General features: G+C 36.0%; 2 protein-coding genes across 4 annotated transcripts; both read right to left on the bottom strand.

Moving 5' to 3' along the window:
- Window positions 1-9730: 9730 nt before the first annotated feature.
- LOC113349340 (GDSL esterase/lipase 7-like) lies at window positions 9731-12284 on the bottom strand. Its single transcript, XM_026593309.1, has 5 exons — window positions 11928-12284; window positions 11637-11767; window positions 11299-11547; window positions 10266-10518; window positions 9731-10156 (listed from the first exon to the last, which is right to left on the bottom strand). Exons 1-5 carry the CDS (start codon window positions 12178-12180, stop codon window positions 9933-9935), a joined length of 1110 nt encoding a protein of 369 aa, XP_026449094.1. The 5' UTR covers window positions 12181-12284; the 3' UTR covers window positions 9731-9932.
- Window positions 12285-13741: 1457 nt separating this feature from the next.
- On the bottom strand, window positions 13742-17740 carry LOC113349341 (cell wall integrity protein scw1-like). 3 transcript variants are annotated; one of them, XM_026593310.1, is made up of 10 exons: window positions 17376-17740; window positions 16460-16522; window positions 16205-16289; window positions 16014-16088; window positions 15622-15700; window positions 15401-15446; window positions 14975-15078; window positions 14797-14866; window positions 14449-14531; window positions 13742-14262 (listed from the first exon to the last, which is right to left on the bottom strand). In XM_026593310.1, the coding sequence occupies exons 1-10, from the start codon at window positions 17715-17717 to the stop codon at window positions 14232-14234; spliced, it is 978 nt and encodes a 325-aa protein (XP_026449095.1). In that variant the 5' UTR covers window positions 17718-17740; the 3' UTR covers window positions 13742-14231. The 3 variants fall into 3 exon arrangements, with proteins under 3 accessions (XP_026449095.1, XP_026449096.1, XP_026449097.1); XM_026593311.1 differs by having other exon boundaries at window positions 17390-17600; XM_026593312.1 differs by having other exon boundaries at window positions 17419-17550.
- Between the last annotated feature and the right edge of the window lie 3822 nt (window positions 17741-21562).

The following is a 21562-nucleotide window of genomic DNA, read 5'->3' as shown; positions in this document are numbered from 1 at the left end:
AGAAGTATACAAGACACAATTGAAGCAAAATCTATTTTGGTTCACTTGAATCAATTCTTGAAAACTATAGCCACGGTTTGCAAAAGATTGCATTTCTTAATATATAAATGTATTTGTTCATGAACAAACCGATTTTAGAACTTAACCCACTCAAGTATGCAAACGGGTACGCATACTTAGCGTTCCGGTCTTAGTCTGGGGTCGCTAGTACACAAACGGGTACGCATACTGTCGTACATGACCAACCTCAGTTGAATTTTCGGATTTGAACTGTTAAGCCGGTACGCATACGGGTATGCATACTAAGTTCCCGGACTTCAACTGCCAAACTAGTACGCATACGGGTATGCATACTATGGTTCCGGACTTTGAATAACTGACAACAATTAGTATACAAGTACGCATACTGTCTTATATCCAAACAATGGTTAATTGTCCTAAACTCCATTTTAATCATTGAAACATTCTTGGAAGACGGGAATAGCTGTCTCACACAAACTATTAGCTTCAAAACAATTCTCAAGTGATCAATAGATCAATACGAAACATTCCGAGTGTACATCAAATGACCGTCTCACACAAATCATGTAAGATGTTACCAGGCGATTTTCACATGATCATCTTTTGACTTTCATCAAGAATAAAGATGAACTTGGTTAAAGTGAAAGCTTACCAACACATATTTCGAGAAATATGTAAGCGAGTTAAACTCAGCTCGAAATATCAAATGTGTATAAAGTAAAGTCTATATAGCTATACGACTTCTGTCTCAATAGGAGATATAATACAAATAGACTTCTGAGTGATAAATGAATTCAAGTCTCCACATACCTTTTGTTGATGAAGTTCCACAAGCTCCCCTTAGTAGTTCTTCGTCTTCATTCGATGAACGCATTGAAGTCTAAAGATCAACTACACATTCTATCCTAATCCGAGACATAGCTATAAGTAGACTAGAAATCAAGACTTATAATTTTGGCAACTAAACTTGAAAAACAAGCTTGAGATAGCAACGCTTGCGAGTTCGACCAACCAGTGCTCTAACAACAACAACTAAGGACATAATGGGTTTCTTTCACAAGTCAATATGGGTTCGAAAAAAGAACCAAAAATGTAGAAGTAATCTAATCCGGGATTTATTTGACAAATTCAATAAAATGAAGATCCAAAATCAGAATCTATATTCAATAGAAGAGAGCTGAGTTTTCGAATTGAAGCAATGTCAATATCTCCAATAAGGGAAAAGAATAGGGAGTTATCCTACTTTTGTTTGAAAAATTCAATCAAAAACGAAGGAAACAATGTTAAGATCTCCTACTGCAACTGAACTGGAAGATGGAGGGCTTTAGATTGAAGCTACAACAAACGAGGAAAGAGAAAGTGTCCGGTCTCCTACACAACTCGGAAGGCAAAGTGAATTTTGATCTTCAAAATGTGTCAAAATTCGGAGAAGAACATAGGCATTATATTCAATATGGTGAAACTTCTCATGGATGGCAGCTGCAAATCTTGGAGCTAAACATAATGGAAGGGAACAACAACTGCAACATAATTTTCTTAACTTGTTCAAAAGCATGAAAAGAACCTTGAAAAAGCGGGGTTCTAACAACACCACCCAATATTTCGCTTAGCAATCTGTATGGACTAACTCCGAAATACTTTGGTAGATAATCAACTAGACAGTCAGACTCAATCTAGATAAAAGTATCTCAAGGAGTTAATATCTCTCTCTTGATTTGATTTTTACTCAAGCTAAAAACAATAGTGAGTCTTTATCAAATACAAAGAATAACTTGGACGGTACCAAAGACCAATGTCCAAGTGTTAATTAATGAAATCAACAACCAAAATGTCGGATCTCTAATCGATTAAACTCTAACGCACAATCTGTATTATTTCAATTATAAAGATAAACAATATAATGCGGAAAATGAAATAACACAGACACCAGAAATTTTGTTAACGAGGAAACCGCAAATGCAGAAAAACCCCGGGACCTAGTCCAGATTGAATACACACTGTATTAAGCCGCTACAGACACTAGACTACTACAAGCTAACTTCGGACTGGACTATAGTTGAACCCCAGTCTCCCACTAATTCAAGGTACATTTGTACTCCTATGCCTCTGATCCCAGCAGGATACTGCGCACTTGATTCCCTTAGCTGATCTCACCCACGACTAAGAGTTGCTGCAACCCAAAATCGCAGACTTGATAATAAACAAATTTGTCTCACACAGAAAAGTCTATGGATAAATCTGTCTCCCACAGAAAAACCCTAGGTTTTGTTCCGTCTTAAGATATAAAATCAAGGTGAACGGAACCAATTGATAATCCGGTCTTATATTCCCGAAGAACAGCCTAGATTAATCAATCACCTCTCAACAATCCTTCTTAAATACACAAGCGGTTTGTCGAGGAATCACAAACAATGAGACGAAGATGTTTGTGACTTCTTTATCTTGCCTATCGGAGAACTCTCACGATCTCAAGACAATCAATAGATTGTACTCGTAAGATAGAAGATGCAAGATCAGATCACACAACTACGATAAAAGTAGTATCGGTCTGGCTTCACAATCCCAATGAAGTCTTTAAGTCGTTAACCTGATTTTAGAGAATAAAACCAAAGGTTAAAGGAGAATCGACTCTAGCGAGCGCACTAGTATCACACAGACGTGTGTGGATTAGTTTTGCACAATGCTATATGTCTCCTTTATATAGCCTTCAAATCATGGTTTTGCCTTAGTTACAAAGCAATCCATATTCACCGTTATATGAAAACCTGATTTAGATTCAAGCTAATATTTCTCAACCGTTAGATCAAAAACTTAGCTTGTCACACACACTTGGGTAGACGTTTATTGAGTTTGTGAAAACCATGCCCAAACGTGTACGTGTATGTTGGTTCAACATAGTAACCCAAAAGGTTAACCATATGAGCAATTCATATTAACCTAGTTCTTCTTCACCATAACTAGTTCAATTGACTCAAATGAACTAGTTAAAGAGTTGTACAATTGCTATGAGATCTTATGTAACTACACAAGACACAATTGAAACAAAGATGATTCGATTCGATTGAATCGGCTCATGAACTTTATAGCCACGGTTTGCATAAAACATTCCTTAGTAATTTAAGTTTCATGTTCATAGCACATCTTTAGATCATAACTGCTTAAGCTCACAAAAAATTTCGCGGACTTAAGGCAACCGAAAGCGTTTTCCAAACTCAGCAGAAAATCTCGGCAACCGGCAGAGTTTTCCAAACTCAGCAGAAAATCTCGGCAAAGCCAATTCCTCCGGTTTCTCTCAATCAACAAAGTTCGAAAACTTCGGATTAAGGAATATATGGTTATGTAATCTAAACTCTCATTCTAATCATTGAGACATTCTCAGAGGACGTTATATAGCCGTTATTTACAGACCGTTTCACGTCACAGAAATTCTCAAAGTAATTGAAACTTTTCATGATTTTCGTCACTAGGTGAAGATAAACTTGATCAAAGCGAAACGCTTTACCAACACACGATTTCGAGAAAAAGATAAGTAGTGAATACTCAGCTCGAAATGTCAAATGTGTATGATCCAGTCTATATAACATACGACTTTTTGTCTCATAAGAAGTAGGAGATAAAAGAGATAGGCTTTTGAGTGATAGATAAGTTCAAGTCTCCACATACCTTTTTGTTGATGAAGTTCCACGGTTCCTTGAGTATATCTTCATCGTTGTATGATGAATCGCCATGAAGTCCTTGAGCTCAACTACACTTTTCTATCCTAGTCCGAGACTTAGCTATAATAGACTAGAAATCAAGACTCGTAGTTTTGATCACTAACATTGACAAACATGCTTGATATAGCAACCCATGCGAGGTCGACCGAGATATGCTCTAACAAACCTAATTAGTCCTGCATGGAAAACAAAAGAAATGGTCAAAGAAACTTCACTAGTCATCATCCAAGTGGTAAATCCTGTTATTAACGTTAACTAAAATCTGAGTAGTAATTTGGGGTGAACATGGAATCTGTTAGAAGAGTAGTATTATTCTAGTATGCTTTTGGTACCAAACTATCCAGAGTTTGGTGACATTAAAGTTGACTCAGCAATCTAACAATCCAGTGGGATTGGTGATATAGATGGAGAGTCATTGAGCACTTTAAGAAAATATTCTAAATTTAAAACTTAAAAATTAATTCTTTTATTTTTAGTTGAACCCTAAACCCTAAACTAATGGTTGTTAGCTTTTCTGTAATACAATATTTCACCAAATTAATAGAATCGGATGGTCTCAATGCTAATTAATTTAGAAAACCATCAAGTGGTATGATGGTTTCCAAGCTTCCTCCCATTAAAAAGTCGGGGATCAAACCCCAATAAACATAATGTATTTAAATATAATTCTAGGGGACCATTGTTCTATCTTATCAGAAAACAAATGCTAATTTATTTAAGTTACGAATATGTACTTTCCAAATTTATGTTTTACAACTTAAGGAGAAGGCTTGATCAGAAAATGGCTAAAGGCCTATACTGGTTTGGATGAGAGAATCCGCATCAACCTAAATAACATTTATTTCAGTGCTAAATTGTGAGCTATATATGGCTAATGTTAAGGGGAAACTTAAATCGCAATTTGATTATAGGGTTGACAACGTGCCCTGCTAGGCTACTCGGCCCATTTATTCTATCAGGTCGGCAGGTCAGGCCTGATCTTAGGGTGTCCTTAAAGGAGAAATTTTTTGATGGGGCAAATACCCATGGGAGCATGGGGACGAATAGGAGTTCGACATTTGTCGCTCTTTTTCTTATCGTTTTTAGCTAATTAACAATTTTACTTTGTAAACCCGAATTGCCATTCACCAAATCTAATCAAATCTTATAAGTTACCTATAAATATTAACTAACCTTAATTAGAGTCTAACCTAATCAACGCTAAAATGCTCTTATTACTCCTTTGAAAAATACATTGATTACCCGAGATCCTGTTACCAGCAAAGTTTTTTTTTTTTTTTTTTTTTACGACAGTTATTAATCAAAGATCATGACGAAATAAAGCACTAACTTTTTATTTATTTATTTATGATGAATATCATTGATTCAGTTAAGATTTATTCATCAACAATCATTAGATTGCACAACCACTGCGACAATATTTGTAGAAAGAACAATCATAGGTAAAACCGAATTAAATAGGGAATCCTAGCATGAATTAACCATCTTCTTTCTTTTAACTCCATTTTATCAAGCAATCTGTGAACAGATGAATTTTGATTTCAACTTCTAAAGTTCAAAAGTCAGATTTCCATTTCAAATTACGTTGGCAGAGAAAAACTGCAAACTCTACAATTATACATACATCGGTTGTCCATTGATGATTGATCAAGTGCTAGAGGAGTAGAGCTAGCTATTAAATCTCGCGATCAATTTATGTTTTAATCCGTTACTGCTCGTTGATATTCTCAATATATAATAACTAATCAACCATGAAGCCATCTCATGCAAACTTCTTCATTCTTCTCTCCTCCTCTTCTTCAATCTAATTCTCACATTAACGTCCACAATATATACAGCCATGGTTTTGTTTTCATAATAATCATCAGTTTGAGAACCATCATAATCGATATATAACAAAACCGTTTACCACTCTATCAAAGCAGGAGGTGGCGGAGGTGAAAATTCCGTATTTAGTTCGGTTTATAGATATAACAAATTAAAGGGTAAATCGGGTGTAGAAACTTAAATTTTAATTAGCTAAAAATGGTAGGGAAAAGAGGGACAAGTATCGAATTCCTATTTGTCCCCACGCCCCCATCCATATTTGCCCCTATCAAAAATTTTCTCCCCTTAAAATTTATCTGGCACGGATAGGCCGGGAAATTCTTCTATATTGTGACCATCAATCATTTACCGTCCATCAAAATATTCGAGTAGGCCAGGACGATCGGGCGACGGACTTTAGGATTAGCACATGACAGATGTAAATAATCATCTTCACGCTATTGTGGTTACAAAAGTCATGGTCCAACTTAAACGGACTATTAGATATTTGTGTACCAAAATTTGAATGAAAACTTGCGTACGTCCATCTAGAAAAATCGAGTACGCCGACAAGCAGGCGAATTCAGGATTTCTAGATAGGGGTAGCAAACAAAATAATACACAACAAAAAGATCTAGCCAAAAAATAAATAAAATCCATTACCCATAATAGATTGTATATTACGACACCTACTAGCCTTGAATACAAAACGGAGTATATTAAAACCTTCAAAATTTAGCATGAACATGTTCTTAATTCATACCAAAATTAAAAAACTAAATTGAGAAAAGATAGTACCTGTAATTATCAATCATCAACAAATTCAAACACAATAGTAACTCAAATCTCATTAAATTTGTTGAAGTTAATCAATTTATGGGATTTTTTTGACTAAGTTTGGTTTCTCACAAGAGCTTGGGTTTCTTTCTCAGTGTTATTGTCTTGATATATATGAAAAATAATTGTTTCTTTTTTTTTTTTACTTGTAAGGAATTCAGTTGGGCTTTAAGGGGACGCGACTAGAGTATACAATTTTCTTAGGGCTTGAAAAAGAACGGTTTTTTTTGGACCATGGGTTTTTTGAGGGGACCATGATTTGATTAGGCCACTTTCCCTATAATTATAAGGGGTGTCCTAAAAGGTGGAGATGACTAGTTTACCCTTTTACCTAATTAAAATTATAACTAATCTACAACTTCTTCTTCCTCTATTCTACAATTTTTCTTCTTCTCTTCTTGATCAATATATGATCATCTAAACCTGATCGTACAAATCTAATCAAAATCATCAAATTTTCATCGTCGTCGATTCATTGAGTTTTCATCGTCGATTAATCAATCTTTTATAGACAAACCTATCCATAAATATTTTCCCACAAACCCATTACTTCTAATTCGTTTATGATTGAAATTTTGAGCCGTAGTCATCAAAATATGTTGAATTTGGAGGTTACAGTAGTAAGTTCGGTTAGGATAATTTTGAAGAAAACCCTAGTTTTACAACCGAACTTTTAAAAATGAAGATCACGAAGAACACTTCGGCTAACAAATTTTTTTTGCCTAACCGAACACCTGAGTTCGGTTGAGTCGCAAAAATAATTTCAAAACCGAACTCTTCTCTATATAGCCAAATGTTGAGTTCGGCTTAATCGCAAAAAAAAATCCTAACCGAACTTTACTCAGAAAACCTATATAATGAGTTCGGTTAACTCGCAAAAATAATTTCAAAACCGAACTCTTCTTTATATAGCCAAATGTTGAGTTCGGTTTAATCGCAAATTTTTTGCGAACTTACCGAACTCTGTTGTTTAAAGTTCGGTTACAACGTGGTCGAGTCGACTGAACCGAGCAAACTCTGTAAACTCAAGCATAGTAGTTCAGTTACATTTGATTTTTCATTAGCTAGCCGAACAAACAAAAACTCCATTAAAGCTCTGGTTCGGTTGCCTGTGATTTTGGATTTATTAACCGAACTGCATTTGCAGAAAGTTCGGTTACATATTCTTCATATAATCTAACCGAACTTTGTTGACCTGGTTGAAATTTTTTGTTACAATTTTGATTTTGAAGATATTTTAGGCCATTTATAACAACATTCACTAAGTTACAAGCATACTTCAATACCCAGAGGATGTTTTTTCTCCATATTCACCCATCTCAAAATAATTTTTTTCTCCATCTTCTTCTTCTTCTATCACTTTAGTCACTCAATAATTCTACTTAAAAAAATAATCTATTAATTTAACCTTAATCAATGATTAACCACACTAACTAATCATTATACAAAAATAATCAGGAGGGTAATTTTGGTATTAATATAAATATTTAGATAAAGGGTGACCTAGAATTACTTCTAATGTCTTACCCAAAATAAAACAGTGGTCCACCAAAAAAAAGGCCGATCCCCAAAAACCGTTCTTGAAAAATTAGGCCAATTAGACTTGGTAGAGATTTGAAAATTAAGAGGTCGCACTTGCGCACCCTTGTTACACGTTGGTTCCGCCAAGATCATGACAAATTGCCAAGAACGTATGAGCTCGTCCGGACAGACGCACATGGCAGGCCACAAGCCTCCGGGCGTTCTAGACACACCTATTTGCCTGTACACACGTCCAGCAAGTTTTGGCTGTATCTCCTGTGGCTAGATAGTGGTGGGACCTATCAAGGTTTTTGAGATCGGTCCCATGGTAGGTTGAAATCAAATAAGAAATATTTTGTAAAAGGATCGTAAGTTTTGGGCCTAATTAGGGTCTGGGTCGTAGAAGATCAGTTGATGCGTTAGGATCCTTGACTAATCGAAGACCGTTAAAAAAATGTTAGTTGATTTTTTTCATTTACCAAAACACCTTGACCACAAGTTTACTGACGTGGACTGTCTAAATATCGTTATAAACTACCCATCTTTTATCCTTTTCCGTCATGTTCCCCATATTCATTTGCTTGTTTCTCTGATAACCTCTTCCAAACACAATCGAGATTAAAATCAAACTTTGTCCACTTCTATATTATTAGAAAGACCATCCAACGAAGATTGGTCCCCACTAAAAATAGTACAAGAAATAAATCTCTAAATTTAGAAACAAAGAAAGCATTAGCGAAATTATCAGAAAAGAGAACTCAATCTCAGAGCGTGAATCCATTGCCATTACATTTATCGAAGAACAAAAACAAAATGCATTTCAATGAGTTATATGAAGGATTATTGATTCAAGTAATAACGGGTATTGAGGATTTTTGGGATACAAGAAGGGTTAGTGAAAGTTGGGGTTTCTAAAAAGATGGTCGTGGAAGCTTGATTCAAGGGCTGTTTCCTGATTTGGATGGGAATAGTAGTCCGAGAGTTATTGCAACTACTGTGAAGGAAAGATAGGGTGTTGTCGCAGAAGTTTGGAAGGGGAACCAGCACATTTCTTCGTTTGAATTTATCTTCATAGTGGTGAACAAGCACATTAGATACCTCTTGATCTGTATGAACCAATCTACTATCATCATCTTCTTCCAGTTCAATAATCAGATTATGAGCTTCTCTAATTTCAGTATTAATATAAATGGAACTCTGGAGTTATGTTTAAGTAATGGACAAAATTCATATCGCTGTTGATGTCAAAATTGTTCTTCACTCAATAATGTATCCTATCCCTTATGCACTGTATGTGTTTGAAATTTTTTCGAAACATGGCTAGGATATAATGTAATTTAACTACTTTATGAGGGTACTTTTGTAATTTTATCAGACGGTCAAGCTGGTCGTGGTCAGTCAACAACCCTAACTCATCAACTGCATCTCCTATGGCCGGACCCTAATTAGACCAAAAACATACGACCCTTTTACAAAATATCTCATCAAATAAATAGCTATATAGACTTTGTGGCAATTGCAAGAAATGGGGGAGGGTTTTTGGGGGTGTTAAGTTGAGTACAGCTTCGAGCTTGGTTGTTTCTGACAACAAACTTGCTACAGACAGGTTAGGTGCCATAGGTTATAGTACCCAAGGCTGCCTCTAGACTTTCTGATAATTGCTTTAAAGCATCAACACTTCAAAGTTCGACTTCAATTGCAGTTGCAATGGGAATCATTATGACTCAATCCGGAGTCTGAAAGGGTCCTGTGCAAACTTGGTTACAGTTCCTTTTTACAAGTTAAATTTTATTGTTCCAATGATTTCATAATATCTAACCGGAAAATAATGAAAATAAAAACAGAAAGCTCATTTATATAATATATGCGCAGCATGGATCAAAGGAACACTATGTGTACTTTGTGGTTGGGTGTTTAGAGTATATAAATAACAAATGCATGCATCACTAACAAATTTAATCTTCTTTTTCACTTGTACGTTTGATCTTTTTTTCTTTTTGGTTTTTCTGCGTACAGTATCTGACTTTTTTCTTATAATCTTGCGAGTTGTCCAACGCTTATGGGATAGCAATCAACCGAAGCTTCAGACCTAAAGCTTCTGTTTGCTATCACTTGGTTGACGAATTGGGTTGGGTGGAAAGCATCCCAGAAGACATATTTGTTCCTGTTTGGACATGGCTTCTCCAAAGGCAAGCAAGTAACTGCACCACCATACCTTCCATTGCCACAGCAAGCATGGTTTACCACTGTTAACCCTATCAAACAACAATCGCAACATCACAAACACAAGAAGACTGTAAGTACGTAACATCAATCTCAGTCAAACTCAAAACTTTGTACTTTAAGGTTTTCGTTTCTACTAACCAAATTTGTTGGGGTTCTGAACCATATCATTAACGGCCTTGTAAACATCTTGGAAGACTAGAGTTGCGCCTGGTAAGTTTGAGGTGAGCGTTTTCGAAAGCTGCAAGAGTCGACTGTTGAACACCCTGACCAAGTAATTGACGTGCTCTATGCAACCATGCTCTCCGTTAACCATGCTTAATTGACTAGGTATGCACCCTAGTGGCCCTATTGCAACCAGCACCATCTTTCTCGCTCCCAAATTGTACAATCTCTGCAACCCATGCACATGAAAGTGAGACGTTTTTTTAGACTAATGGTGTCGTATACGAATACATGGTGTGACTCAGACCTGCCAATCAATGCGTGCATGGAGGATCATTTTGGTATGTGATTAACGTACCTAACTATTTTATTAAGTGTGGTCTGTGGAATGTAATGAACATAAATGAAGAGTAAAAAAAACCATCCCCCAGCTAAATTTAGAAATGAATTGTAACAAAAACAAACAACTTTCTCAGCATTTTCGTGTGCCAGAGGGATGGATATAAATGCAATAGGCATTCCCTTAGGTCTTGACCAAAATGCAAATGAGCTGACACATGACACATCTATGATCTACCCATATCAAAATAAATAAGTAGAATACAATAACATACCCTATAAGTCATTTAACTCTCTCCATTTTAATTTGTAGGATAAGGCTAGCTTCTGGGTGCTACTAGGGTAGGCATTCTACAAACTCTCTCCAAGTCCAACGGCGGAGCCGTAAATTCAGTCTCTCGTCCCCATCACCCTCCAAATTTAGTTTACCGGAAAAGATTATATATATTTTTGTGGACTGTGGCAATAACTTTTCAGGTAGGAGGTATTGTTTAGGTTATGTCAGAGGCTCCATAAGGTTTGTATGTAACCCATGAAAACTAGCTAATCTATACGTGAGGCTTATATGCCACACTCTAATTCAGTTGTAAGAACATAATACGTACTTAATGCTCAATTAGGTTACTTTAAAATACTGATAATTAAATAATAAGAAGTGAAGGAAAATTACCACAAGTTGATTGGATAAGGTGGAAATGAGGTAATCAGCAAAGCCTTCAGGGGTGAGGAGTTTACTGCTGGGATACAGATTAGGCATGAGATAGTTGTTTATGTAGTCATTACTACCCATCGCTATGTAGTACATCGATTTAGACAAATATTCTGCGAGGTCCTCTTGGCTCTTGAATTTACTTGGTAATTGCAATTTTATGGTCTTTTCAAACATCAATAGTTGTGCATTCATTGATACCCTTGCTGCCTGCAAAAGAACGTCAAAACCACTCAAACCCCTTTTAACCATTATTTAAAGCCAGTTTATGAATATGAGGGTGTGTGTAGCCAAATCACATAGTTTCCTCCAGTTTCGTCGAGTATTCCTGCTGCAGCTGATGCGTAATTAAATCCTTCTAAGCCTATATTTGTTCCTTTGGACGCCAAACTTAGATACGGTGGTATGAGTGGTAGTCCTAGCATTTGTGCTATGTAACACAAGAAAAAAAACCAGAGAGAAATTAATTAATTACATAAAAGTTGAAGAATATCACTATGAAAATGCTGACCATGTTTTTAACTGATGCTTATTGACAGACAAAACCGAAATATATACACAAAGAAAGTAGTAAATAGTAGTAAAATTACCGCCATAATCGACAACGGTGAGACCGTTGCAAAATCGTCCGGATGGATAGCCGAAGTCGATTCCATAAGGAAAATAATTAGACCTTGCAATAGCTGGTATGTAGTTGTTGTTACCATTATCAGTTAATGAATCTCCAAAGATATACATAGCTGGTACTGACCTATGATCAGCATGATCATCACCTCGTCCTTTGTAACCATAAACCATAACTACAAAGCAAACCGTACAACAAAAAAGAAGTTGAAACTCCATCTTTTTTGTGCTCCTTCCTTTTGGTATTACAAAACTTTCTTCTTGTTTCTTTCTTTCTTTCTTGCACTCAATATATATTTTAAGAGTGTGAGCAAGCTTGAAGAGAAACAGTTAATGAAGTCAAATCCAATATATGGTAGGTTGGTGGTTACGAGTTATTGTCATTTTTATTGTGTTTCTTTAACTTTGTTTATAAATGGAATATGTTTGTATTCAGTCACTGCTTATTCATGTTTTCCTAAAGTCTTTTTTTTTTTTAAATACCATTGTGCATTTGCACACATTTCAAGATAATTTCCATTTTTGGTTAACCTAACCATGATCTTGGCTGGTATGAGTAGGAACCCATCGCTATTAGAACAGCTCCATTTCCCATTGTTGCTGCATTATTAAGCAGAGTCAACTCATCTATTGATTTTCTGATATGATTTAGGCCAAATGAGTCACATGAGTCATGGGTATATATCACTGATCAATTGTATTTATCAAACCTTCTGTGCTTAGCATGTGTGAGGCTTTTATTGTTTGGAATTGCAGTATTTAATCGGAGCTGCATTGCCCATACTGTACTACTGCCAAACCAAAACCAAACGCCAAACGTGAATGAATACACTCATACTATACTATAGGATAATGGGGGTAGGAGCAGCGGCATTAAAAACATTCCACATGTGGCGCGCTCTTTGCCAATTAAACCTCGCGTCATATTACAAGAGGGAAATGGGTCGTGTCAGAATTATGATCTTTGCTGTGCCAGTAAGCGTGTCCTGTTTCCATGATTCAATTTAATGAGAAGTAGTAGATCTAGAGAAAGGGAGACAGAATTGTAGAATTGCAGGAGCGCATATAATGCAGAATATACAGTGGTTGGATCTGAAAGTCTTAATGGCCAGAACAGTTAGTTGCCGGGAAAATGTTCAGCTGCTGCACCAGTAGTACTAAAGTAAATTCAAGGTATCCCCATACGGTGTCTCTGTCTTGTAACATATTTTCTTAGGTAAGTAATAGCTAGTGGTGGATTATTTGAATAAAACAGGTCTAAATATGGTCTAAGACTGCATGATATGGTTTACAGTATACTACCAGTTGAGATGACAGTTGGAGCAAGTTGTTTCTGGTGAAATCTTCAAGTTGTTGCTTAGTTATGGATTTTTATTGTCATGAAATGAATGGGGAGCAAAACACTGGCTCTCAATAGAACACGTAAATATGACTAACAATAAGTAACTGAGTGGGGAGAAATCACATTGAATGGAACAAACACACAACTGACAGAGATTCAAGTATGGAGAGTAAATGGTGCTGGTGCAAGTAAGGTGGCATGCAAAAGCAACTCCTTCATATGTTTGGCTGAGAAGTTGTTCAGATGACCACCACATTTCTGTACTGATGAGTCCTCAAAAGAAGACTTTCAAATAATTACTACAGTAGATAGTAGAGAAGATGTTGATAACATCACTACAGGTTTACATTGCCAAAACAGTGATCAGAACTAAAATTTAGTTAATTGAACTCAATCGGTGCTTGCCGCTAAATTTGAACATAAACAACAAGAACAATAGAAATAATAACATCAAAGATTGGACTGACGACTTCCAAAGGTGATAAATTGGGTTATCAATACAGAGACTTGGGCCCATTTACTATACTATTGCTTACCATGGAAAATGGTAAATCGGATATCAGTTTTGCATTTACATATTCAAGTTTCCGAGAGAAAACAGTTTCATATACTCAAATCAGGAAGTGAAAAGATTTGATTATAAGCTACTTCATTGTATGAACTGGAATACTATGGATGAATAGAGTTTAGAAAACAAAGCAAAGAGTCGAAACATCTTTCATAAACATGTGACCCACTAAAGTAGTTTTTCATCATCAAGATGCTGCGCTCTACTGGTTTGAGACTCAGGTATCAGATCAAAATTCTTTAAGATCCAAAACAATGCTGACCTGGTAAGGATAAATCTTTAGTGGATGGATAGGCTGATAAGTCAAGTAGATTGATAGGAAGATTCCTGTCAAATTCCATATCCACTCTGCCCCGTCTTCTATGCTTTCCTCATTTTAGACCTCGCATATCTGAACAAGTCAGTCAAGAATAACACAGGCTTTCAATCTTGATTTCAACCATAGCATTTATGAAGAAGATATTATGAGTCTAACATACTAATCCAAGTGGAAAAAAAGTAAGCAAGATAAACCAATGCGTGGAGAAGAAAAGAAAAAAAGAAATTTGAATCTATGAAAATAGTAATGGAAGGATACTCTAAGTGCAAGCCACCACGATCAGATGTTGGCAGTGTGGTTCCTTGGAGATTTTGCATGGCTTCGTTGGCTTGTTCAACCTCCTATAAACATAAGAAAAAAAAATGGTTCATGTCACAGAAGTCATTATTGTTTACTTTGAACAGTGATCTAAGCTTTGTGAAATCAAGTCCTGGTCAAAATACTTTGAGATCGAACACCACTTTTTATCTCCGCTATGTCATTCAGAAACCTTAATGCCTTTAAGTTAGCACGAGAAACCTTAGCTAGCTCCCAATAAGGTTGTTCTGGGAGGGTTCCCAGCTTCTGAACTGGAGAAACAATTGATCACAAGGGAAGCCTATTTACCTCAAAATCAGCAAATGCAACAGGCATTCCACATTTAGCACGCATCTTAACAATTTTGAATCCAGGATATCTGTAACAAAAATAAACTGGGAGTTGAATAGAAGGAAAAGTGAAATAGTGAAACAAATAGGACAAGTGCCAGTGAAGAAAATATAGAAACTTTTTTAGTGCAACTTACGGAGACAGAGCCTGCCTCAGTTCATCTTCAGTGCAATTTGGACCCAGGTTAGCAATAAACAATGTCGAGCACGGCTGGAGCTCCCCTTTTGCTGTGTTTTCTGACTGCTCCAATAGAATAGTAATTGCATAACAAGTAAATATCACTTCTCACAAAATGCAATCCAGGAAGATATTCGAAAAAGTTGATAAAAAGAAGAAATGGTAAGCGATAGAACTTGATATCTACGAAATAACCAAGAGACATGTATTCTCAGAGCCAAATGTCAAAATACTATGCAGGTCCCAAAATCAAGGATGTAAGGTAGAAGGGTATGTTACTTATAGTCTTATACCTTATACATTATTTGATATTAATTCAATGATTCGTTGCACAAATACTGCTTATTGCTAGTCAAAGCAAAGAAAAAACATAAACCTTACTTACATTCGCTGGAGCTCCAGTATCATCACCGTGAATTGTTGTATCAGCGCTGGAAGATATAAGACGACGTCAGCATTTGTAAAAATACTAACTTCACGAAAGAAAAAGAACGATCTTGTGAATCTGAAACATAGTGCCCCAATAAAAGATTTCCCTTCTTTCTGATAAAAAATATCATTGTATCAACTAATTTAGTAGTGTAAGTGTTTCTGAGTGCATTGAACCTCTCTGCGGTTGTTAAACCATCCTTGTTGCTGGAATCAGGATTATCACTGCCGGATGGTTCATCAAATCCGTCATCTCCTGAACGTGCAAAAATGTGCCAAAACATGTGCAAGTGAGCCATAAAATCAAATTCTGGTGAACGTGTCTCTATATGCGAAACCTGAGTTACAGCCAGTATTTAACTTTACTATTATGATAGACATTTAGAAATAATTCTGGTGAACATGTCTCTATATGCGAAACCTAAGTTTTCCCAACATGAGTACATTAGTATAGACTACCTGCCGAAGATGGCAATAGATCTTTCAGTAGGTGATGTGTAAGGTACTACCAAGGAGAAAACTCCATAGTTCTTTTTTAAGGTGAAATTTAAGATATCGTATTTCATTACCGTCATTGCTTGAGGTTTCTTTCTCATCTGCTGAAAGTTTCCCTCTCTTGTCAATTACAAGGTATCGTCCAGCTCCTGCAATAAATAGTGTCGATAGACGACATCATTATCTAGCCAACATAGTATTTCCTGATTGAAAATTGTACATAACATCAACCAAAATTTGGTATTGCATAATTTGTAATACTAGCCTTCTCGCACACGTTTTGTCCGCGAATTTGATCTGGCCAGCTCAATATGCAGACAAGCCCCTGATTGGGGATCAAACGTTGCACCCTAAAAATCATAAATAAGCATCAAAATCGGGACACAACAACAACACTTCACATGCCGGATATTGAAACCATTGTATTGCAGATTGCCAAATTTTCTTCAAAAGCCTAAAATCTGGACCGTGTTACAAACAGATAACCTGTAGGCTGTAGCAAATAAAAGTCGAATCTTACATTTAATGAATTCATTGCTGCCATAGCTGTGTGGTGATTAAGGAATGTGGCAAATGCTACAACCTGCAAAATGAATCAAATCACATGAATATGTAAACATGGTTTGCGTTTTTCTGTAACTAGTGGAGAAAAAAAAAGAACACCCATTGACCCATACCCCACACAAAAGAAAGCCAAAGCTATTGTCACAATAGCTGGCAACTACTCTATATCACAGCAAAACGGAAAACAATCAGACCGTAACACGCCACACTAACATAATCTATATTCTATAACATCCAACATGATGCCATTCAACCGAACAAAGCAGATCACGCCTACCAAAATAGCTTTCCACCTAACCCAACAACACCATGAAAGACCCTCTTCACTCTAGCTTATCAGCAGATAAGTTAACCTCTCTAAACACCATATCCCAATCAATAACCAAACCACTTCTCCCAATTCCTTTTCATCTAAAAACGACAACCACGGAAAGTTGCTGCTTGAACAACCAACTCTGCAGCTTAAAGTCAGAAACCCCTATCATTATGTTCATTTCGACAGACACTACACACTCACACCAAGAAAAGATCATTACTGTCGTAAATTCACTATTGGACTACTAAAATTCTCCCCTACTTCAAATCAATGCCATGAAGTCAATAACACTACAATTGCAGGTGGAAAAACACACATTTTCCAACAATTGATAGCAAATGACATAGTCTTTGGGAGTCAGTTGGAAGATGGGGGCAAGTGCCCCAACTTCCCCATAACTAGATCCTCCCTGAATTTGCAATGGGTTTCTTAAACTCTTTCTAGTTCAATAAACAAATCTAGAACTAGCCATAAATCACAATTTGAAACCCTAAATAACTCTAAAAACCCAAATTAGAATGTGAATTTATAAACAAAAAGATGAGATCTTTAATAACTGATTGCCACGACCAGTATATTTAAGTTGAGAAAACTCAAACCCTTGTCTTCTTCGAAACAAATTATGAATTTCTCTAGCTTTAACATCATCAGGAAGACCAGAAATAAACAGAGTATTGATATCACTGTTCTGATTTTCACTGTAATTTATTACATTGTTGTGTTGAAGATGAATGTAATTTGAAGGATCATAAGGTGGATGGTGACGATGAATTGATACAGGGGAGATGATAGAAGAATCTGTGACTAGTGATGTATGATGATGGTAAGGAATTGATGGTTGAGATTGATAAAGAGGATTAAGAAATTTGTGATTTTGATTATGGAAGTGAGAATCCATGTCTCTGGTTTCCGAGAAATTTTTAGCTGAGTTTCTTTGATTGATGGGATTTCAGCTGCATGATTATATTGATTTCTCATCTCTTTTTGGCGTGAATCTCGAGGAGATGGGACAGGTGTAGCTTTTTCGGGTGTCAGGCTCGGTATGTTCCCATTTACGGGGGTTCGGATGGCGAAGTTTAAGCAATAGTCGGAAGCAAAAAAAATCCACAAAAAGCAAAAAAAAAAAAAAATCTGTTTCTATAAGTTATTTTGAAATTGTGTACCCAAACTAATTTATAATAGCGTGTTTCCTGACTTCTCTTCTTTTAGAAGTAGAAGCAAAACTATTTTGCTTCACAAAAAATTGACTTTTCGATTTCTAAAAGTCATTTTGAAATTTGACGCCCAAACTGATTTCTGACTTTTCTGTTACCATAAGTGAAAAAACAACTTTTCTGTTACCATAAGTCAAAAAACAACTTCTGAGATGACATCCAAATAGATGGTAAACCCACCACCATTCTTGGGTTTTGAATTTCCTTACTTTTCTGGAAACCTATTCCTAACCGTTTTCTATTCATATTTATCAAATACAAGAATTTGATTTCATTCCCTCTACCAAACAAGTGATTGACGCACGAAACTTGGGACTGATGATCTCCTCCAACGCTGGGTACTGGCATGATAGTGTTATAATATTCTTGCATATATAGGGTCAGATTTAGGTGGTATTTGTTTTTCTTTTCAAAATGGCGAAATCAATAAGTCCAGAGGAAACTTTCTAACAACCGCTTTTTCTATTTTGGAGGAAAAAAAAACAATGAAAAGACTAGATGAACACATGTGAAAAGTGAAAACCTCCCAAACCGCATAGGCACATAGAACACATTGTGGTGGATCCTATCACATTTGGTTGGGAACCATTGTTTTCCAAAGAGGATTCACTATTCTCCTTTTGGGTAAGTTAAATTATATTTCCAAGGCGCATCCAGGGGCATTGATGCACAATACCACGGCTTGAATGGAGTTAAATAAACTACCATGAGCTTTTATAATTCCCCAAGCCGAGTATTATCTAATTAACTAATTCCTGATGTATCTCAAAAACATAATCCGACGAGGGTCACAGTTAGGTAGGCCCATATATAAATTAGAAAAGTAAGGATTTAAGCTAAGCATTTTTTTCTCTTGATAATTGCAGCATGTATCTGGCTTTGTCTCCTTAAAACCCTGATTCTTTTGGTGCAACATACTACACTCTAGTGCTTTCGCCAATCGGGTTCAGTTAACGTGAGATGTCTCTGAGCCCTACCTTCACCGTAACTCGAATAATTTCAATGAATTTGGGTGTTTTCATAACTTTTGTTATTTGTTCGGATTGTGTCTAGAGTCAATAAAATAGGATTTTTGGTCCTCCATTTAAGTCAATAACGTGACTCACCTCGATAATCGAAATCTCTTAACACCCAGTTCTCTATTCTTCTTATAATCTTCTTAAGAAAGTTCTTTAACCTTAAACAAAACACTAAAAAAAAAAAGATTCGCCTAATGTTATCTTTGTTCTTCTTTAGATGCAAAATATTAGTGACTGAACAAGCTTGTTTGTGTCTTACTAGCCTTAAGAATTTGTCTCCCATAAACCTTAAAAACTAGGCTTGATGCCTCGTAATCAAAATCACTCAAGGTGAACCAAACCTTCTTTGAAAAATTTTCTTATCCATATATTCATCTTCAATAATTGACTCATCTCGTTTTTGTGATTGAATTTTCTATGCCCGATCATTTTAATTGAGCTAATTTACCAAATAATAATTATAATTGACTCATCTCCTTTTTGTGATTTAATGATGCTTGAAGCAGCTTTGGGGTTTCCTTCTCATGATGGTGGTGATGCTAGGCCGACTAATATCTTGGTTTACAAATGGGAGGAATGTCGTGATATTGTTTTGATGTGACTGGGTTTCTACTTTAGCTGGGGGTGGTGTACAAGCCTTTATACCAGTCCTTGCCTTGGATAAAGCTGTTGAGTGTAAGCGGATTAAATATCTTGATATATGTTGAACTAATGGTTATATATAACTTTGATACCCTAGCTTTTACTACTTTGGAATGTGTACTAAGAGCAAAAGCGGATTAAATTGATTGTTTTGTTATTGTTGTAATATGTTTCACATTCAAATGGGGATTCAGAATGTTAACTAAGATCATGGGGAAAACTTTTCTTGGGTTTCAACTTGTAGGTGGCAAGATGAGATGTTTTCCCAATTACAATTATTGGCGAAAGATAATTTATTTATTTTTTTTATCGATTTTTGTTTATGTAGAAGAAGAATCCAATGAAAGATCAATCTTTTAGGGGTGGGGTGGGGGTGGATAAGGTAGTCTTTTGATCTCATCAAAAGCGGTCATGAGACTAACTTAATATTTTGTTTGCATGCGAAAATTTCTCAAAAATTCACGATTTATAATATGGGGTGGGTAGTAAAGGTACTTTGTAGATAGTGGGTGTATTCAAAAATTTTATTTTCATATTATAATGATACAAGAGTATCGTAGAAGAAGTTGAGCCGTATCAAGGCTAGAAGAGTGACGTGAAGATTATCTTCACAGAGCTGTATCAACGGCTAGATAGTTGGATGTGCAGATTCTATGCACAGAACTTAAGTAATGTGAAGATTATATTCACACAAGAAAATAACAGAAGCAGGGGGACACCTAAAGCTGCCAGATGAGGCTAATCATTAGCCTAGGTTTAGTTGAGCCATACTATGGCTAGAGAGTGTTTAGAAGATATTAGATGTTGGTCGACCAGTTTGTTTGATCAACAAGACTTGAGGTTTCCTTACTTAGATTATGATTCCTAGTTTAGATGAGTTCTAAAACTCATAGCTTTTGAGGTTTCCTACTTTAGATAGGATTCCTAGTTTAGATGAGTTCTAAAACTCATAGCTTTATTTTCTTTTTTCAGCAAGTTTACACTCCTATAAAAGGAGGAGATTTGTAGGCTAGAAAGGTAGAGAAAACGAGACGGAGAGCAGTCAGTTATTGATTGTAATAGAGTTTTCTTTCAAGCAATTAAGAAGAAGAAGTTAGAAGGTGGAGAGAAACTCGATAGAGAGTGCATCCATAGTTTTGGTTTGTAATAGAGTTTTTTTTTTCACAGTTATAAAGAAGAAGAAGTTAGAAGAATCAATTGTGTTCTTTTATTTGTATTTTATTATTTACTTATTTTCCTTTCTTCCTAACTTCCTACCTATTAAACAACACTGACTCTAGGTACCCTTGATCGATTACGTATCAAGTGGTATCAGAGCCACGTTCTGACTTCTAGGGTTAGATGTGGTGCATGGACTCAACACGAATTCAGTGTACGCGATTAGGGGAAGATACTGTTGTTCTATCAAAGACAAAGAAGCCTAGAGGAAGTATTAGAACCAAGATGGGAAGTGAAGAAGACGAGAGGAAACTAACAGATGAGGACAAGTTTGTTAAACTTTAACTTAAGATACAAGATATAATAGATACCTTAGTTGCGTTCATGAAAGCAAGTGCTGTCAAACGAAAGCCTAAGCGCAGAAAAGAAAGTACAAAGAAAAGAAAAAAAGAAGAATTAAAGAAAGATGATAATTTCGTCTGTGAAGAGTTGAACTATGTTGAAGAGCAGAAACACGATGACTTTGCAAGTAAAGACAAAGTCATTGTTGATCGGGACTTACCACCAGTCTTTGACTGCGGTCCAGAAGTTGAAGATGAAGACAACTATCCAGAAGTTGAAGACGGAGTTGTCCTTACATCTGATGTTGTTGATATCCTTATCAGGAAAGAGAAGGAAGTCGTAAATTCTTATAAAGAAGAGGTTAGTAT

The sequence above is a fragment of the Papaver somniferum genome, chromosome 2, assembly GCF_003573695.1.
Source record: "Papaver somniferum cultivar HN1 chromosome 2, ASM357369v1, whole genome shotgun sequence".
NCBI lineage: Eukaryota > Viridiplantae > Streptophyta > Magnoliopsida > Ranunculales > Papaveraceae > Papaver > Papaver somniferum.
Note: the sequence above shows the minus strand (reverse complement) of the source record. Positions and strands in the feature narration are given on the sequence as shown.

Bases quoted from the DNA above. Each gene is read 5' to 3' on its own strand.
- LOC113349340 (XM_026593309.1), bottom strand. From the start codon at position 12,180: ATGGAGTTTCAACTTCTTTTTTGTTGTACGGTTTGCTTTGTAGTTATG. The intron at 11,768-11,927 runs GTAATTTTACTA...TGTGTTACATAG, and splicing joins CACCGTTGTCGATTATGGCG to CACAAATGCTAGGACTACCA. The intron at 10,519-11,298 runs GTAATTTTCCTT...CATGGGTTGCAG, and splicing joins CCTTATCCAATCAACTTGTG to AGATTGTACAATTTGGGAGC.
- LOC113349341 (XM_026593310.1), bottom strand. From the start codon at position 17,717: ATGGATTCTCACTTCCATAATCAAAATCACAAATTTCTTAATCCTCTT. The intron at 16,290-16,459 runs GTAAGATTCGAC...TATGATTTTTAG, and splicing joins CAGCAATGAATTCATTAAAT to GGTGCAACGTTTGATCCCCA. The intron at 14,263-14,448 runs GTATCCTTCCAT...TGACTTGTTCAG, and splicing joins CGTGGTGGCTTGCACTTAGA to ATATGCGAGGTCTAAAATGA.